This window comes from Lepisosteus oculatus, chromosome 5 (genome assembly GCF_040954835.1).
Source record: "Lepisosteus oculatus isolate fLepOcu1 chromosome 5, fLepOcu1.hap2, whole genome shotgun sequence".
Lineage (NCBI taxonomy): Eukaryota > Metazoa > Chordata > Actinopteri > Semionotiformes > Lepisosteidae > Lepisosteus > Lepisosteus oculatus.
The window spans coordinates 51,695,750-51,715,895 of NC_090700.1; the positions used below are offsets into that span (position 1 = coordinate 51,695,750).

The window sequence follows — 20,146 nt, forward strand, 5'->3', positions numbered from 1 at the left end:
TTATACATTTAGTTTTTTTTTACTCTGCAATTAAACTGCTGTACAGGAATATTTGTCATTTTATTGAAAGTACTCATGCAGGAATATATGCAAACATCGAATCTCAGTTAAAGCAAACTGTTTTAAAGAATCAGAATACAGCTCAAGTTTGATCTTTGTTCACACTACTACTTCTAATACTATTGACATTTAGTTTCAGCATCAACAGCACACCCAAAGTCTTCCTTTAGATTAAAATGTCTGTGGTTCGAACCAGTTCTTGCTTCCCTTTACAAACCACCAGGGGTCGCCCTCTACCTCTCGTCTACGGGACTTCACAGATATCTAATGCAATGCATGGAAAGTATCTTTATTACATGAAGAACATGCTTTTTACAAATTACTTTACAAATGTCTCAGATGTTTTCCCACTTTAAAGCTGTGAGATGCAGTTAACAGGGTCTTCTGTTGGAAGCATTCAACTGACAGTCTCTCCACATCACACTGACAGATGAGTTACTTCTTACACCTCCATGGTTTACATGACATCTGTACTCTGAAATGTCTAGAGCAATAACCACGATGATTATATCAAATGCAGCTTTTTGCACCTGCTAAACACTACAATAGCTACAGGCTGACAGAACCACACAGAACTGAAATGTAGAAAACACTTTTGAAATGCTCCAGCACTGAGTAGAAACCCAGAAGAACTGGAATTATCAATATTCCCACTGTAGTGACTGGGCAAATACTATTCCTGTTTCTAATGTATGTGTTATGCACAAGTGAGGTTGTCAGTTTCCATGGAAACTGGGGAAATGTGTGAAAAGGATACTGTCACAACCTTCCGGTCAGCATTGAAGGAAATATGACAATGTAGTACTCTATAGGGACTGTGTGCTCACCACTGCTGAAGCTACTATTCTTCTGAACTCATAACAGTTTAGACAGACGTAACAGTGGAGCATCAAAACTACATTTATAAACTGCGGTGTACTTAAAAATAACTCAGTTCTTTCTTGTTCAAAGAAAAAGGCTACTAGTATTGAAGTGATTTTGTTAAATGCACCCCAGCATATTGATATTCACAGACAAGCTTGAATAATTATGCAAAATGTGAATTTTACATGCAACCTCTCTGTGAACCAATCTCGCATAACACTGAATTGGAAAGCACAAAGTCTATTATGGCTCAGGCTTTGGCATGTGAAGAAAAAAAAAAACTTGAAAAATTCCAAGCTCAGAAATGGTTTACCAAACAAAAGCACAATGTATGCTCATTGGACAGGGACAGTGCTTACATAACTCTCCTTTACTGATGGTGGAAGAAAATTAACGGTTGCATAAATTCCTGGCCTGTCCTGAAGAACTAACATACCACTTTCTTTTTTCATATTTCCAAAATAAATGAAAAAGAAAATAGCTGCACTTACTATTTATTTTCAAGTTTTCATCCTACAGTTCCAAAGGAAAGTTAAACTGCTGATATTGCAAAGGCAAACTAGACTGCTAATCATATTTATAGAAACTCAACTGTTAAAATTCTAAAGGCCTTTTCACCTTTGTCTTCTTTCTCTAAGGCAACCCACTTCAGGGAGAAAGAATTACTAAATGCATAATTTCCCAATCCAATGAAATGTATTAGTGTGATTTCTGGATTTCACTATAATTTAAAACCCTTTTTGGTATTAACAGTTTTTGTCAATTTTAAAGGCTAATATTTCTTTTTGGGAATTATGTCTATTGGTAAATCTATGCTTTAAAATTCAAATATACCTGAAAAAAGAATCCTATGTCCTTCTACCAAGAGAACATAATACAGCAATGATAATGTAAAAGCAATTCAAACGTTAGCATTTCTATCTTTTTTTCTTAATTCATTCATGTTTATTTCAGTTTGTTTCAAGTCCACACTTTTTAAGCTGCACTGTTGAAGTTAATACTATGTACCTTTAAAAAGTATGACAAAGATAGTTTAATCTGGAAAGGAGTTTTTCCCCCAAAAGAAGCTTCATAAGAGTAAACATGCCCTTTCAACACCAGCATTATAGTGCAGAATCAATTTAGTCAGTCCTACTGGACCCACCTGCGACTCAGATCAGAAGGTTATATGAAATGACTTATGTGGCACAAAACACATCCTGAAAACTCCAGCAGCTAGGAGTGCTGGCATCAGCCAAGATCTGTTTTGCAACATGACAGCATCTTGGAGATGCACAATGCAATGCTGTGGTCTGCATGACAGGTCTGTTCTTAAGTTGGGACTGCTCTCTTCAAACTGTCTACCCATAAAGGCCAGCCTTCTTCCTGTCACTATCCTGACGGAGCTGGGTCACCTTGGCCAGATGGCAACATAGCACAGTAGGAAGACAAATGCGATCGCCAACCAACCCAACCCTTGACAAGTCTGCCCTTTTCATCGTCAAGGACTGGGAAGAGAATGAAAGGAGACTTGAATCCAGAAGTACAGCACTTCAAAGTTTATATGTTTGTTACATATAAGAGAGGTTTTTAAATACTATATACCACAGAAAATACATGATAAACATGCCTGTTATTTTTTCTTTTGAATGGGTATATTTTGCTAAAAGTGGTTAATCAGGAAAGAAATGCAACATACATTTAGACAAAAATAGGTACATCATTTGGTAGCAGTTAAAGTTATCATGTTAAAAACTTATTAGCTTATTACTTATTAATATGAGCAGACTACACCAAAGGTCGACAGATTCCTAGTATACAACTGCAGGCTCTTACACAGGCCATGACTCACTGGCACTGGCAAAGACTGTTTGCATATCAGTGTACTGTGGCAAGTGATTGTTACGGCCGTTGAAAATGCAGACAGACTTGGCTAGAGGTTGCTTTTGAAGTAGAGGTGAACTTTCCTCGTCTGCCAGTGGCAGGCTAACATCGTGTGAGAAAACCGGATCATGGTGTCACATTGCTGAGCGAGTCTGCTTATGATCAAAGGCCAGAGGCCCTTCCACCCCAGTGCAGAAGCCTAAGCATCAGGCTTTGTTACTAAACTAAAAGAGGGGTTAATATGCAACAGAACTTCACATCAGACACTAAATAAACCCCATAGACCACAAAGGCAAGGGGAGGCATCTTATCCACGTCTGGAAACAAAAACACTTCCACACTCATGCTGGCACACAGAAAAAAACATTAACTCAAAATCTTGTGAAATTGGATTTAGGACTTGTCAATAGGACCAGTAAACAAACTGAACTGTGGGGCAACTGAAAGCATCCAAACGATCTGAGCTCTGTCACAATAGGTGACTTTCTTTAATGCCTGTGAATCACTTACTGAAAATTACTGGTAAAGCTACTGTTTGAAAAAAGTAAGCAGCACTACACTTAGTTAAGACAGTTTGATCTTTCCAATACATAGCTAGTAAGCTTTGTAACTCGAATACAGGAATTAATTTAGCATTTCAAATGAAGCACAGCTGTTTGAATTTGTAATGATATCAACAATATACATGTAGATTTTTGATTTTCCACTTGCACACTTTCAGAACATTTCAATTAAACACACTGAATGCACTGTTAATATGTGCATAGATATAAAATTAACTGTCATTCCAATTACTTGATTGAGATCAAATCTTCTTTGTTTAATTAGACTCTTGTATTTGAGTAACAAACTAGGGGAGAGGTGCATATTTATATACTGATAAAGCACAAGGCCTATATGACACAGAAATAAAATATATCAAATATATTTCAGAAATAAACTTCTGTTTTTCACCCTAAAAATAAAGTGCAAGAACAAATGACCTCTAACATTCAATACTACTTTGAGTTGTAATGGAAAGACACAGAACACTACAATTAGTGGAATGGATGCTGCGATAAGTTGTATAAACAGATGAAACTTGAAATACAGGGAAGCCAAATCATTTAAAAGTCAATAAATATTTCATTTTTTTACAAAACAGAACTTGATCAAAAGTCAGTGTAACATTCCAAAACAAGATCAATATGATTTCTCGAACCAGGTTATTTGGGGTTATGAATGTATATTGGTTAAAACTGGGCTATGTAGCAGGCACAGACAAAAAATAACATGCAAGATTCCTATAACAAATGAAAATCAGATTAATTCCCCTATTGCCCATATTCTAAGTTTTGAACATCACAGTATAAGTTGGATACAAACGCCACAGTTCAAAGATAAACACATTGCATTTTTCTAAAAATCAGAAATGAAACCAAGAAACAAAGTCTTCTCTTTAACGTATTGCATTGACTTGAGTGTATTTTTCCTGCTACAAATGTATTACATTTTACGATTACCTTGATTGCCCAAGCAAAAAAAAAAACATTGGGAAGAAACCTTGAGATTGGGAAGTGATGAGATTGTAATGAGCCCTAAAAGTCCCTAAAGAATGATAGCTGGCCAATAGCAACAGTACACATAAAAGAAACTCATTACAAAGCTTTCACCAATCCTTACAATTGAGGATTGATAGAGGTATATCCTTTTATTTCAATTTAACACATCTAGAGCCATGTGTAATGTTGGTAATGACAGAGAGGGTCTGAAATATCCTGTTTGACAGAACATTTTAAACAAAGTCGCCAAATGAACTAGACAAATGACACGCAGATGCTTAAAAACTCAGGTTATTGGTAAATGAAATTATTTTTGCTGTCTTTAAATTGCAACCTTTATGTTGTTAAGGTTTAGCTATTTGGTTTATTAAGACTTATTGGGGTCAAGTTCATAAGACTAATTTTATCCAGTCACATTTGAATAAAGGGGGAGAAAAACAAAGGTAACCATTTACTTTCCCAGAAAGACTGCAAAGTCGGCATGGCTAAAAGTGCATTACAGCTCACCTTATTCTTTATATGTAGTTAAAATGATAGGATATGTTGTAGACACAGCAATGTGCCATTAAACAACAATTAAATCACAGTGTTTCAACTTCATAAGATTTTCATTAGAGAAATCCCAGCAGGCTGTATTTCAGTAAACTTGCAAAATACATCACAGTCAATTAGGACTGCTATTACTTTCCATCTTCATTCCAACTGCTCAGATGAGCAGACCAACAACTGAATGTCCTGAGCAAGCACGTGTAATTGAGCATACAGAGCTTTCAGCTGTAAGTCTCACACACTGTAATCCTATACTCCTCAGGTCTGGAAGAATTTAACCAAGAGAAACGATCGCATTACACCCCCCCAAAAAAAAAATCAAAACCTCATGCTACTTTAAAAGCCCATGAAGTCACACTCTAATCCCAGTGTGCAGCTTTCAAATAATCCTACTAAACTGGAAATGGATATACCTCATGGAATAGTTAAAAGGGGGGATGTTGGGAAGATTATGGAAGAACCAGAAGCCAAATGAATCATTCTGGCTTTGGTGCATCTCTAGCATGAATGGACCAGTTATGTTAGTGTCCCTTTAACTCTCTCATACAGGCCATTCCACTTTGTGTAGCACCAGTCACCTACAACTTCAGTCATCTGAAGATGCACTTTGTTTTATTCAATTTCTCATTTCATCTAGAGAAACAAGATGCAGAAACACTAAACATCCATGCATGGGATCGAAACAACAAAAGTAATCCCCCTATCTGCTGGCAAATTTTCTTATGGATAGAATGTAGACTATTTTTAGGCTTTTGATGGGGAAAAAAGGACATTGTACAAATTACACAGACTGCATTCTCAATACCACCCGTCATAACATCTCAGAATTTAAAGGTGATTTTCAAATCCACTACCTCTGTTGTAAAAGTATAAAACAAATACAAATTATGGGGATGGCCATGAAATCAATAAAACATGTTACAATTTTACAGCAAGGCTAAGGCTCTTTTTCTATGTTTTAAGTTAGTTTTTTTACCTATAAATAATATAGCACATTCATATTCTACACAGAACATTGAGATGGGAAATTACAGCAGTCAAATCAGAACAAAAAACTTCATCTAAAGATACAAACTGGTAGTAATTGGTACCAGGAAGATAACTGACAGTCACTGCTACAGAGACAACACAATTCTAAGCCAATTTAAATAATCCAGTTTTTTCGACTCCACTGTGGGCAAGCATGAAGGGGGAGCAGGGCTCGGGAGGAGGCACACCCACCGTGGTGATCGTCAGAGGAAGACTGGCCAGGCGACGGCTGGGAGGGCTGAGGGGGGGCTTCTCCGCCGTCTGCAGGGGGGCTGCTATTGAGCTGACCTACCGGAGGGGGCCATGGCAAGTCCTTGATCACTTTAATCTCTACTGTATGCAGTACAAGTCCGCAGCACAGGAGGGAAGCACCACAAGGCAAAGAAAGAGAGGGGGGGGGGAAGAGAGAGTATAATGAGAATAGGAAAAATCAGCAGCCACAGTGAGTGCAGAAAGGTTGCAGTTAAACCCGGAGGAGACAGGAGAGGAGGGAGGCTTGTGAAGAGGCTGCTTCAAGAGGAATGGACACTTCCACATGAGAGCAGCTCTCGTCAGTGTCAGTCCAGAGCTCCACTAGGCATCACACCATAGAGTCTGCCATGAGGAAGTGGGTCTTTCACAAGACGCTCAAGCTTTGTTGCAGTCACATGGATTCAATTAATGCATTCAAATTCAAATAAACTCTTAGGCACATAAGAATAACTTGCAATTAAGCAAAAAGGTCTGAAAAGCCTAAATTGTTTAGTTCTTATTTATCTCTCTGAAAATGGTGGCAGTTGGAACACTGTGTGAAGTGCCCATAAACTCTCGACCCCTGGATGCACTGTTGGAGCCAGATTGCTGAGCTGCACAATTCCATGGTAAAAACAGTGAAGATCAGAACCATGTGAAATTCTCGAGGTTTTCTTTACTGTCCCCATAGCACGACTTCATTATGCCTAGACACTGCACTTTTCTTTAAATATACAGCTTTTGAAAGCAAACTAGTATTTAACAGAATTTCCTTAATGGCTTGTTCACATTTAAGCAAAGAGGTCTGGAGTGTAAATCTTGTGCTGTTATGCCAGCAGAATAACATTTAACAGGGTACGAATAGCTAAATTTAAGTTCAAATCTGGGTTTAGAAGGCAAACATTTTCTAACTGTTTTAGTTAAATTAGGTAATAAATAAATACATTTCACATTCTTTTTTCACTGTTTTCATGTCTATGTAAGAAGGTAAAAATGAAATACTGGAATCTGTAAAATGGCACTCATTATTGAAATGTGAAAAAAAGTCACAAAAAATACTCAACTTCTCCACAATTTCACGGAAAAGAGAAAAAAGAAAGCATATCATTAAACCTACAGATAGTTCTAATTCTATTCTTTCTTTAAGTTAAGGGATCTGTCATTGAAGAAAGGGCCATAAAATGCATTTGCTTTCAGCTGGACAATTGTTACAGTACATTAAACTAACACAGATTCGCATTCTGTAAAAAAAACTAAAAGATTTTGGGAAAAAGGTGAAAGGCAAGAAAGGTGAAAGTAGATTAAATCCAGTTGGGAAAGCAACATATTTCAGGACTATAATGCTATAATTCCCTTTCCTCAAAGCTGTGGCAGTAAATGGGCTGAATTAGAGCGATGTTAAGGTCAGACTACCATGCAGTTGGTTGTTCTGACAGCAAAACTAATAAGCATGACAGTAGGGTAAGCTGCTCGCAGCAAGGCATTTAATGTTAATACTGTAATTCACATTTCCCTCTATAGAGTACAGTGTAATTATTTTAGAGAATAACAATGCATTGCAATGGCCCCTACTTACCCTAAGGAAGCCCGATTTCAATTTATATAGGTCAAATACAGTTTTAAAAAGGCCTCTTTTACAAACAAATGAACTTTACATCATAAGAAGATGCCTAAGCTTTTTTAAAATATCGCTGTGTACATTAGAACACCTAGTTATTTAAAAACAATTGACCAATTACAGCATGCATTATAAAGGCCTTTATGTGGTAAAAAATGATTTGCATTGCCTTGTATTTCCTCCATAATTAAACAATAGTGCTCCAATATGTTATTTATGCGAGACCGGTTAAAAAAAACAACAACCCAGAAATAGATTCACGAGCAAAAATAAAGGTTTTGCTTCAAAGTGTTCTATGAAATTAAATATTCCAAAATGCATTACCACCTTCAAAACTAAAAATTAAAGCAGAGAGTGCAAAAGTACAGCAATGAGTCCTGAATGAAATTAGTGAAGACATTACATTTGTCAGATCATTGTGCGTTTCTGTTACTAGACCAAAACAGGTAAAATATATGCATGAGTAACAAAGGTGTGTACCCTTAAAACAGACCTTGAAAACCACACAAAATACATGCGATGTTTCCCTGACAATACAATTCCTAAAGTTTTAATTCAGGGCTTTTAGGTGCAGTATGTGTTCAGTTTCAGCTAGTAGTTTATGTAAGACACTTATTGTGATGACATAATTGTCAGCACAGCAATGCCCAGGGTGTGTTCTATATTTTAAGTAGGTCATTCCCAGCTGTGGGGGATCAAGAGTGAAATTAAAATAATTACAACTACTTTCAAAACCATTACATAACCAAGTCATGTTAAATTTTAAGAGCTGATATTCAGAGCAGTTTTTGGTGACAAGTATTGTAAATTCAAAATGCTTAGCATGAAATACATGTTGGTCAACTATCAAAACTCAGCTCTAAAAAATTAAAATCTATTATGCTTCCAGACAATAAAGCAAGTCAACTTAAAATTAAATAATCAAATCAACTATTTCAGTCTGTTGTATAAAAAGTAAATACTGCCTTATTAATTTGAGAGAAATAAAATGATTTAGGAGAGGCAATTGAGATGTAACTAGCTGTAACTGATTCCATTAATAAAGATAAAAATGAAATCTATAAGAAATCTGTTTACATTTATATACAGTGCACCCCATGTAAAAAAGTAAGTACACCCCATGAAAAGGTGTGTTTTTTCATATATTTGCATGTATGGATATTTGATCTTCATTTCAACAACATGATCTCATTTAACAAATAAAAATGAACATTATTCTTTGCAATAATTTATTCAACAAAAGAAAAGTCAGAAATGCAATTGCCTGCTGTGGAAAAAATAAGTAAACCCCCTAGCTTCAGCAGCTGGTGTTGCCCCCTTGGGCAGAAATCACTTCTTGTAGGCGTTTCTTATAATTGTCTACCAGTCTCCTACATCCACTTGGAAAAAGTTTTGCCCACTCCTCCTTGTTTGAGGGTTTTCTTGCATGTACTGTCCGCTTAAAGTCCCCCCACAGCATTTCTATGGGGTTAAGATCTGGGCTTTGACTTGGCCATTCCATAACCCTCCATTTCTTCTTTTTGAGACATTCTTTTGTGGATTTGCTTGAGTGTTTTGGGTCATTGACTTGTTGCAAGGTCCACTTACAGTTCAGCTTCAGCTTTTTGACAGATGGCCTCACATTCTCCTCAGGTACTCTCTGGTACAATGTGGAATTCATGGTTGACTCTATGGTGGCAAGGTGGCCAGGCCCTGAGGCAGAAAAGCAGCCCCAAACCATAATGTTTCCACTGCCATGCTTTAGTTGGTATGATGTTCTTTTGGTCAAAGGCAGTTTTTGGTTTTCACCAAACATGACATCTGGCATTGTGGTCAAACAGCTCTACCTATGTCTCATTCATCCTGACCAATAGTTGAATAGTCCTGATTTTCACCTAGTCTGGCAAACTTCAGTCGTGCATCTATATTCTTTTTTTTAAGCAGAGGCTTCTTCCTTCCTGACCTCGCGAGTAGGGCAAAGTTGTGCAGTGTCTATCGGATGGTTGATTCGATGCACTTTGACATTGACTAGGGCAAGACTTGTCTGTAAATCTATTGATGTTATCCTGAGGTTCTTGGAGACTTCCTGCTGCATCTTTCAGTCAGCTCTTGGGCTGAGGCTGAATTTGGTGAGACAACCTGGCCTGGATACATTGCCAGTGGTTTAAAATTTTCCCCATTTGTAGATGATCTTTCAGACAGTGGAGTGATTGACTACAAAACCCTTCCCAGACTCATAGGCATCAACAATCTTTCTTCTGAGGACCTCAGAGAGCTCTTTTGATCTTGGCATGATATAGCCACACACCTCAATTGCTAAGACCAAACCAGACCACAGGTTTCTGATGTTTATTTAAGGTAGTGCCCTCCAGTTACTCTCTAGTGATGTTTAATCATTTGCACCTGTTTTGGTGCACCTGATTCTAATTTTAGGCATTTGATGCAATGATAAAGGTAGGGTTGTACTAACCTTTTCTGCACAAGGAAATTGCATTTCTGTTGATTTAAACAGTAAAAATGAGTGCAAAATGTAATTTTTCTAACTTAGATCACCTTTATCCATCAGTATTGTTGAAATGATAATCAAATATCCTTTTTTCCACAAATGTAAAAAAAGACCAACCTTTTCATGGGGTGTACTTTTTCCACAAACTGTATAACATAAAAGCAAAGAATAAAAGGCAAGTTTCAGCTGTGGAGCCTTCATCAGGCATGTGGAGCTGTGCGTGAGGATAGAGCCCACAGCTGAAACATACCGTTTCACACTTCTCATTTTCAGCATGAAATTAACCTCTACCTGTTTCTTTGCATATCGCAGTTCCCTGTTTAAATTAAAAAAGGTAATCTAAAACCATTGACAATAGAATTGATCCGCATCCAAACGTTATGTTTTTTTTTTTCCCCAAGGGCAGCAGTGCCTATCATTTTTAACACGTATATGAAAGGGCACAATGTCTCCTATTGTCAAATTTGTCTTTATCTTGTCCATACCACATTAATTTCGTAGAGATTTGGGAACCTCTTGCAAAGGAGAGTTTCTTCTCAAGGGGTTGGTCCTGACAAGCACATTTGAAAATAAACAAAGAAGAGTCTGATGAAAGCACATCTGCTCTGCTGTTGTTTGCAGTATGAATCAACTGGGCACGTGACTTGCTCCTCTGTTTTGGCAGCACTTCACAAAGCACATCCTCTAATGGGTTTTTCTGCCAGCTGAAGCAAAATGGTTAGCCTTTGATTAATTGAAGCCCCATTGAGCGAATGTCTTTATTACATCTTTTCTGAGGTTGATGTTCATGTTGAAACCAAAGACAGCCTTGAAATGGAGAAGGTATCTCCATTTATTTTTTAAAGCAGACTGCTGATCCACAGCATGTATTGTTTTTTGTAGTTATTTCTCAGTATAATCACATTTTTTTTATTTTAATTACCAGGTTATAATTGAGTGATAGCTAAATTTAAATAATTCTCCATAAATTATATAAAAACTTATTGGATAGCATTTAATACATTACAAGCATACTCAAAATGCTTCTCTTTAATCCAAGGACAACTTGTGCTGCATACTGAACAGAACTAATTGGGTTTGTGATCATTTGTCGTGTTGGTATATGGCTTAAATATTAATCTTATGCAATTTGTCATAATCTCAACTATCCCAATTCTCCAATATAGCACGATATGTCTTAATTACGTCACTTTCTTTTATATCCTGCAACCCCAGTAACCAAAACCAGCAGAATTGCATTGCCTAACATTCTTTACCAACATTAAAGTCAAAGACTGCTTATATCAAAAACATGACGCAATGTGAAATTCCTCCCCCTTCTTGTCTCTTACATCATCTATGTAAATACCAAATGTATTGAAATAATGTAATTAAATCTTATATGAGGAAGGGGTGCTGCTCACAAAATCCATAGTTTATGAGAGTAACCACAGTATATCTTTGGTTACTCTTATTTATAGAGGAATAAGATTTAGGCACTACAGTTCTTAAGTTTTGTGAAGGAATCTTGGGTGAAACAAACCAGTTAGATTGTTTTCACTCAGTTATATTTTCTGTTCAAGTTATTATAATGAAAATACTTTTATTTGACTCTTCGCAAGAAGAGCAAATAGTTGACATGGTTAATTCCACTGGCTGACCATAGGCAGATGGATAGTTGGATTCCACAAGGCCACTAGGGAAAATGGAAATGCTGTCTGACTATCTGAAGGGAGAGCTGGGAGCCAATGATTCTTGTAGGCAATGTGTCTGAGCAGAGATAAGCAATGACACCCAAAGCCTTAATGCAGCAGACACAGTTATGCACATGAAAGAAGTATGTCAGGAAGGTTATCAACATTGGAAAATTAAAACGAGTACGGAATGACAATGATGCGAGATTTCACGATTTAAAAGAAGATGAAAGACAGTTGTAATTGAAATGGATGTTCAACCATTATGTGGAACTTTTTTCAGCTATCAAGTGACACTCTAGCAGAAGCCCATTTCGTTCCCCTAGACAATTTTAAAAATAAGCATATAACAGACAGTATATGGGCTGTCCAGGCCTAGAGCTGGCTACCAATGCATGAAGTAGTTCTGTCTCCTTTCAAGTGTGATTTAGAGTGTACTGAGTTTACTGAGTGAAATATTATGTACACTCATTTACTGAGTGTACATAATATTACAGGCTGAAAAACAAAGAGAAAAAAGTCAGTGAACAGCACATGGCTAAAGATTAAATAACACCTTTGTTTCACTTTGAGGTACTCTTGTGTTTCTGAATGTGTGTAACACATTAAGAGAATAATGTATCCCCCAGGTCTCGGAAAAACAGATAGTTGATACTATTGTGCTGATTGAAGGGACACGTTTTGCTTCATCTTTCTGACTTGTCTCATCAATCATTGATGGATCAGCTGGGGAAAGCACAGGGTCAAACGGATACATGAATCATTAACTCTGCTTGTACAGCACTTCCCTGAACATGAAACAAAGACTTCCTAATAATGGAGACAAACATGCACCAAGTCAGTACAAAATGCTCATGTGGGAAGACAAAATCTACTGCAGAAGACACTGGACTGAGTAAGTGGTTCTGAGATCCAGACCTCCACATGTCCTTGGTTCTATCATGTGTTTGAAACATTTGTGCTTTTTATGGTTTGATCTTGTCGGTCTACTGAAGGTTTTAATTAAATAATTACACAAACATACCACGTATACATAACATATACATAAAAATACAAATTTACATCTGAACAAGTATTCTACTCAAGTCCAGCTTAGTTTGTACAGTACCACATATTAGAAAGGTAATTATTTATACTGGTAGTAAAAATGTAATATTATGATAAGGTCCACTTTCACTAATCACTTGGCTGCTTTGTCAATTTTTGAAAAAGCAGTTGGCATTAAAAACAAGATCCAAGAGCTATTGCAGAAGTTAATGATATGATCTTCTGGGATTGCAAAGAGAATATTTTTAAGCAGGAAACCAATGGAGAAGAACCCAAGAGTAAAACTATTTGTTTCAGCAGAGGCATAGTGGAACACAAAAAATATTACGAAATGATACTCATTGTGTTTTGGAAATTTGAAATTTGCCCAGCTGCTGAGCTCTATGGAAACGGATGATAACCTGCTCTTACTTAACCTGGTGGGAGAGGTGGATATGTGATACTGAGAAACGACAGCCATGCTGCTTGCTGCGATAACCTCAGTTTAACATTTGACTTTAAAGCCTTTCTAGTGATTCCTGTACAGGCTCGCTTTCTGCCTCTGTCACCCCATATCTGTCATAAACAGCAGTCGCTTGGCACCAAGTGAAGACAGCTCCTCTGTGCTGAAATGGAATCTGACCAAGACCTGTATTCTTGATACAGATAGGCTGCTCAAAACGGTACATCTCCATTTCTGTTATAGACAATTGAACAAAATAGTATAAGAGAATCTTTATCTAAGAACAATGTCTTTAGCCAAGCATAGCTTAATGTATTCTATCATTTAAGTGATCATGCTATTTAATTGGGTGATACCAAGAATTACTGAACTCTGAAGTAGCTTATACTGTACATACCAACCACTTAGTATACCAAAGACACTGAATAGTGCTCTTATTTCAAAAAGCTAATTGTTGTAATCCAAAATTTACCTGAAGCATTAATTGGAAATTCTACAGAGTTTACCTGTAATCTACCTGTAATGGAAAAAAAAAGTCTGGAAACCCATGGCTCTCAACAAAATCTAGCAAGGTTTTGTAGAATAACTGAATAAGTGAGACATGGAAAGAAAGTTTATTAAGTATTATCATGCTTAAGAATGTTGGTTCAAACTTGTTTCTTGCCAACAGATTTTGCCATATTTTTAAATACCATATTTTCATAATTGTATGAAAGCCAACTTTATTAGAATTTGGATTTATAGGCTGTCTAAACTGCAGGGGTCCTGAGCAGAAAAAAACTATATTACAAATAAAGATCGCCAATAAAATTTCTTGCATGTGCAACAAGATTAAAGAGGATAAAAATAAGCAATACCAAAACAAATTCCAAAACGTTCCTGCTCTAAAGAACAATTAAAGTGAAAAGGGGAGATGCCTTTTTTTGGTAAGATACATTAGGGTTGCTTTCAACCACTGTCAATATCACTGCTATTCAAAAATAAAATCAATTAGGAGCTCAACATGAAATAAAATGTATCATGAAATGAAGAATGAAAAATATTTTTAACAGATGCTTTTGAAGTTTGAAAGAAAACAGCCAAAGCGAACATATGGTCTAACATATCAAATTTATGCAAGTATACCTTACAGTAAGGTTAGAAACACAGACATTGTAAAACAAAGGAAAATAGCCGCTGATTAAATGACAGATAAGGAGAACAGTACAGTAGATCAAATCAGAAAAGGGACATTAGATTTTCAAACTAACTTGTGAGAGTTCTTTGGCACACTAAAGCTGACAAGAGATTGTTGTAGCTTGATTTCACATTCCATGCAGCCTCCAGAAAACATATTTAATCCTGATTTGTACAGTGTCCTATTTTATGTTAGGATATCAGTACCGTGCTAGTGCTTTCATGCTTCTTAGCAGAGTGGATGAGTTCAGACAGATTCATAAAGCAAGTTCTTGCTTTCTATCTCTTTCTTTTCCCCCATTATGCATTTTGTCACTATACCTTAAAATAGCACAACTGGCATCTACATTCTTAAAAGGAGAATTCAGCAATATTAGCTTATTAACAATTATTTAGCTTGTGCAAAATAATTAGAAACTTTACCCTATAAAATGTTTATTCAGGTCTAGGACCCTAAAAAAGAAAATACAATACATTTTTTAGATTACTGAAACAAAGAAAAAAATTCTTCAAAGGTCCTTTATTTCTTTAGATTTCTGTACATATTCAAGTAGATCACTTTTATGTGAAGATTTAATTAAAAATAGTATCTCCTTTCTTTATCCAGCTGATGAGCCTGAGTAATAATTATACAAAGCACTGCCCTGGTTTTCATCCCTGCTTCATAAAGATGCTTTTAAAATCTGCATTGCTTCCAGCACGTATCAGAGACATGCTGACAGGCTCACTTGCTCCAGTCCGCAGTAATTATTCTGCGTAGTTACAAGCCACCACACAGTGCAATAGTGAAATGAAAACTGCCTATAGTGGAGACAATAAAACTGCTTTAATAAATTAATTCTGAAACCAGACTGGCACTGGCCTTTATAATTGATTTCTACAAAACACTGAGGAATGTGATTATAAATGCAGGCAGAAAAAAACAGACAGACGGGCTCAAACACACTCCTATGTACCTGTGTGGGCTTTAGAGACGTTGTCCTCTTTTCTCTCCCAAGGCTCAGATCCAATGCAAGTTACAGCGCCCCCGTAGCTAATGCAGTTATAACAAAGCAGAGCTGTTCAAGGAAAAAAAAATGACAAAAAACCTTTCAGTGATTTAAATGTCAAATCCCATATTAAATTAATCACTGAAAGGGTTTTTTTAAATCTCATTCCCAAAAACAGACCTCCTTTGTTATGGCTGCATTAGCCACAGTGGCTCATCTCTCAATAGAGATGAAGGTGTTTTTTCTAATCTTGGGACGCTGACAGAAACAGGTATACAGAGATGCACATAAAGTGTCTTTTACATCTCAAACGAATCCACTGATATTTAATTCTCTTCTCATGATCTGCCATCATCAATAATGTAGTGATGGAACACAAACACAAGTACTTATATACACAAGCACAGATGCACACACAGGACTCATGGCTTCCAAGACTGAGATTGAGGCTGGACATTTTTTTCTGTGTTTAGTCTCTTTCACTGGCACCTAAGTTTTTACTGTTTGTACCTGCAAATGCCTTTGATATTCTGTCCTTCTTCCACTCCCAGGGCTGATCGTACTCCTCAGGCGGTCGCTCATCGTCCTGGGGCAGACGGCTTTCTCTGGGAGGACGAGAGCCTCCTCGCTCAAGGTCCGAGTCACTGCCATTCTCTGTTGGCTCATATGGGGTATCGTAGAGGTGCAGCTGCCTGACTGGTCCATCCTTTGGCCCTCTGCCTCCGCGTATTTCTGAGGAAGCATAAAGAGCAGTCCATCAAACACATACCCCCATGCTCTTACACCGAGTCAGAAGGTGCCTTTAATTCAAAACCTTTAAAACGGTCTTTTTGGTCAGAAGCCTGTCAGTTGTAAAGTTCTGCAGCAATTAAATGCTTTGGTAAAACATAGAACAATGCATTATTATTAATCCTGTGTGTTTTCACAGGGAACATTCACAGCACACTTTCCAAAGTAGTCTAAAGTAATGGACAGTATATATACCATATAGAATGAATACAAAAAGAACAATAAGACAGATAATACTTTATTAATCCCGTAGGGAAATTGATGAAGGTTGGTCTACAGGGAAGTAGTAGGTATAGGAACAGCTACTCTGATTCATGCAAACTATAAACCCGTAAGTTCATTAGGACCTGTGAATTTTACCTACTTGAAAACATCAGTTGATAAGCTCCTAGCTGAAAAGCGGACCTGATCAGCCTTAGCATGCCCTATTACATATGGATTGAAGCAGTGAAGGATAACTTAAGCGAATTATTCTGCAGCAACTTCCACATGAGAATTGGGATGAAATCTTTAATTGCTTCCAAATGCATGAGTGGGTCTTAGAAGGACAAGGTGGGCAGTGAGGACTTTGTGACACTATGTTTTCATGCAAGGCAACACTAAGGTCTAAACTAAAACACTATCAGTGCTCACCTCAGAATACGCCATGAGCTTTTAGTATGGGAAGATAAAATTCTCATTTTTAAACACTGACCAGAAATATAGTGTGGGTGCAGGATCCCAAACAGATCTTGACAATTGTTGCTTAAAACAATCACCCAGTTAAGTGATCCTGCTCTCAAAAGGGCAGTTCTACAATAATAATGGTGAAAGCAAATTGTTCTGGAAGTGAGTGGGGGTGGGCGTTGACTGTTGCCTGTGGCTATACACCTGTGAGTGCAAGTCAGAGCCTGTGTGAAAGGAAAGTTGCTGTAACCGCATTTCTCAAAAGGGTTGAAGGAATTTCCGGATGTTGAAAACCTACCCAGTACTGCTGTTCTATTACGATATTTCTATGACATTGAGGACCTTGCTACTTTAATACTATGTATATGATATTAAAAACGCATGATTGCACGTCACATTCTTTTTCAAATTCAAACCCTGCCCTAGGAGATTCAGAAAAAGTTTGAGAAAAAAAACATCACATAAATGTAGACACAGGTCGATGAACTACTTTTCACAAAGGTACTCAAAGCTTTTCCTGGTCTTTTGGGAAACAAACTAAACCGATCAATTTCTAAGATTACAATAAAGCTGCTCTGTTCATTAGGTTTCTCAAATTACCTTATATTTAGTTTTTTCACATTTTCAACAATTACAGCTTTTATGGTTTGCTTTAAAAACGCATGGTACCTACTTTGTGTAAAATACATGACATACAACAAAACATAATATACATAGTGTTGAAACAAAAGTTTTTTTAATATAAAAATAAATCCTGAGATGTTTTACTACAAAATAATTACTACAGTTCGCAACATTACACACGTTAATGACAATTTACATCACTGTCTTTTGCAAGAGGTCACAAAGGGGACAGAAGGCATGAACAAGAAATTGTATCACGTCCATAATTGTTTGTGCTATAAATTTCTTAAAAAACTAGAATATGAAATTGATGGCTTCATGATGGCAGAGCTGGACTGCAGAGGAATTTCTGGTTTGATGCCTAGTGATGCGCTCCTGCTCAAAAAGGTCCTAGTACGCAGTGAGTATGACAAGTAGGTTTACTTGTTTTAAAATTATAGAACAGAGGATTTGAGGTAACAGTTCATTGGAAAAGGCCTTGAACAGGGAAGAAAACAACAAGTCAAAGATAACAGTAAATGGTTAAAGGAATGGATTAAGCAATATACTGTAGGTAGGAGGTTTTTTTGGCTGAAGTGAAAGATATTCAAATAAATGGTTCTCTCGTTTAGGTACGTGGTGAAATCTCCTGGACACTGCTGTTATCCTTGGATTTGACATTAAATGTAACGCATCAGTTCGCACATGCAAAACAAGTTTCCAATTCATTTTAAACACTCCCCTAAATCCAGAGCATGGAGGCCCTTTTCCACTACATTTAGTTCACTCATGCATATCCATACCAAGGCAGCTCATCACCTGGTAATGTAATGTTGAAAATGAAATATTATGCTACAGCACTGTGTGTAATTGCTTTAAGCAGAGGGAGTCTCATGAAAAAGAAGTGTTAGTTCTAATCTAGATAACCCAAAGGGATCAAAACCTTAAAGCAATCCACAGAACCAAACACCTTTGATCTCCTAAAGTCAAAAAACCCTACGATCCTGGAAAGATATGCATCAACCTGCTAGTGAAAGGATAAACGGTTAAAAAGGCCAATGAAAGACAATCAAACCTATCCACAGAGAGATGAAGGAAAGTCGAGGTGTGATGGAGCCTGGAAGAAGTAAATCTTGCTTGGAGGGAACTTTAATTGGGACCACGCTGCCTTAAATAAATTGCTGAAGGAGATTAGAGCCCCAGCAGGTTGCTATTCAACAAGAGCTCCTTTTGTGTGTAAATTAGCAGCAGGCTGTGAGAGCTGCAGAAAGCTGAGCCCCGTTGATTCTGGGCACGTGGCTCCTGTAATCGGACAGCTTTGCTGCCCAGGAGGAACAGAAGCCCTCTCATTGTTGGCGTCCGCGTCACAGTGGCTAAGCCATGCTTCAGAAGATTAACGGGGTCATAACACGTCTTCCCTCTCCTGTGATCTCCTCAGCTGGCAAAGGTCAGTGGCTTTTCCCCACTGTTCTCACAAGAGACCGGATGCACTAGTTCCTCTCTATAATAAAGCCCGTTGTGTTTTAGGAATTCTATCCCCTGGTGAAAGCTGCACAATAGTACAAACTGCAGCTTCTCTCCCCCAGAACTGCTGCTGTCAATCAGATGGTTTATTTATTATTCCAAAGGATGGATTTATTTCAAGAACATGTATTGATGGCACAATGAATTAAATTGTTCCCACAAATCGGAGGAGAAAAAATCATGCACAATTGGTTAGGTGAATAAAGTTTTTGGAAGCTTAACATGCACGGTAGAAATGTCTTTGTTTTTTTATTTTGGATCTTATCATTTAAGATTTTCTCAATCTTTAAAAAAGTCTCTATAAACATCTGTCCAATGCCAACAGGACAACTTTAATGCACAGTTTTATTATTTTAAAGTAGCAGTAATTGGAAAAAAATATAGATATTTATATATTTTTTTCCAAGAGTTGCTTTGCTTTTAAATTTTATATTGTACAGAGCAGGTGGGTTTTGTCACGATGGTACATGAACCCAAACATCACAGCTGATCCTTTATTTTTACTGAATGTTTCACTGGACAAATAATCATATACAAGAGCTCAATGTTGAACCCAATTGCTCAATTTCAAAATGTCTGTTTCCATACAAAAGTCTATCACAATATAAAAATGCTGTACAAAAAGTCATATTTTGAATTCTTCAAACTTTAAAAAGAAAAAATCACCAGCATTAAGAATCATGATTATTAACCAAACTTACAAAATTAAGGAAACAGAAACATTTATTGCAGATATTAAATATTGTGAATATCATGTATACAGTACATCTATAAATGTTCATTAAGCAGTCAACTTTTCTGTTTTCTCCTTTCAAAAATTCCTGTGAGCATAAAAAGGAGCTGACATTGAGGAAGATTAATGAGGTAACCTCCAGTTCATGTTGTGACTTTTTTCACTGTTTTGTTGAAACATTGTCATGCTCTTTGGCTTGTTAACAGATGGGTATGCGTGTTGTCAGAAAAATATTTTTGCATTCAGAGTAGATATATACCAACG

General features: G+C 37.0%; 1 protein-coding gene across 6 annotated transcripts in view; it reads right to left on the reverse strand.

Annotated features, from left to right (window-relative positions):
• The window catches only part of LOC102698536 (SH2 domain-containing adapter protein F-like), a 115,390-nt gene that overhangs the window by 18,013 nt on the left and 77,231 nt on the right, over positions 1-20,146 (reverse strand). The window contains exons 3-5 of one of the 6 annotated variants that reach the window (XM_015343687.2): positions 16,078-16,299; positions 15,535-15,636; positions 6,099-6,236 (exon numbers count right to left, since the gene is read on the reverse strand). In XM_015343687.2, the coding sequence (XP_015199173.1) occupies positions 6,099-6,236; positions 15,535-15,636; positions 16,078-16,299 (462 nt within the window). Of the gene's footprint in view, positions 1-6,098; positions 6,240-15,534; positions 15,637-16,077; positions 16,300-20,146 lie in introns of all 6 variants that reach the window. The other 5 variants (XM_015343685.2, XM_069190621.1, XM_006628854.3 and 2 more) reach the window with 5 other exon arrangements.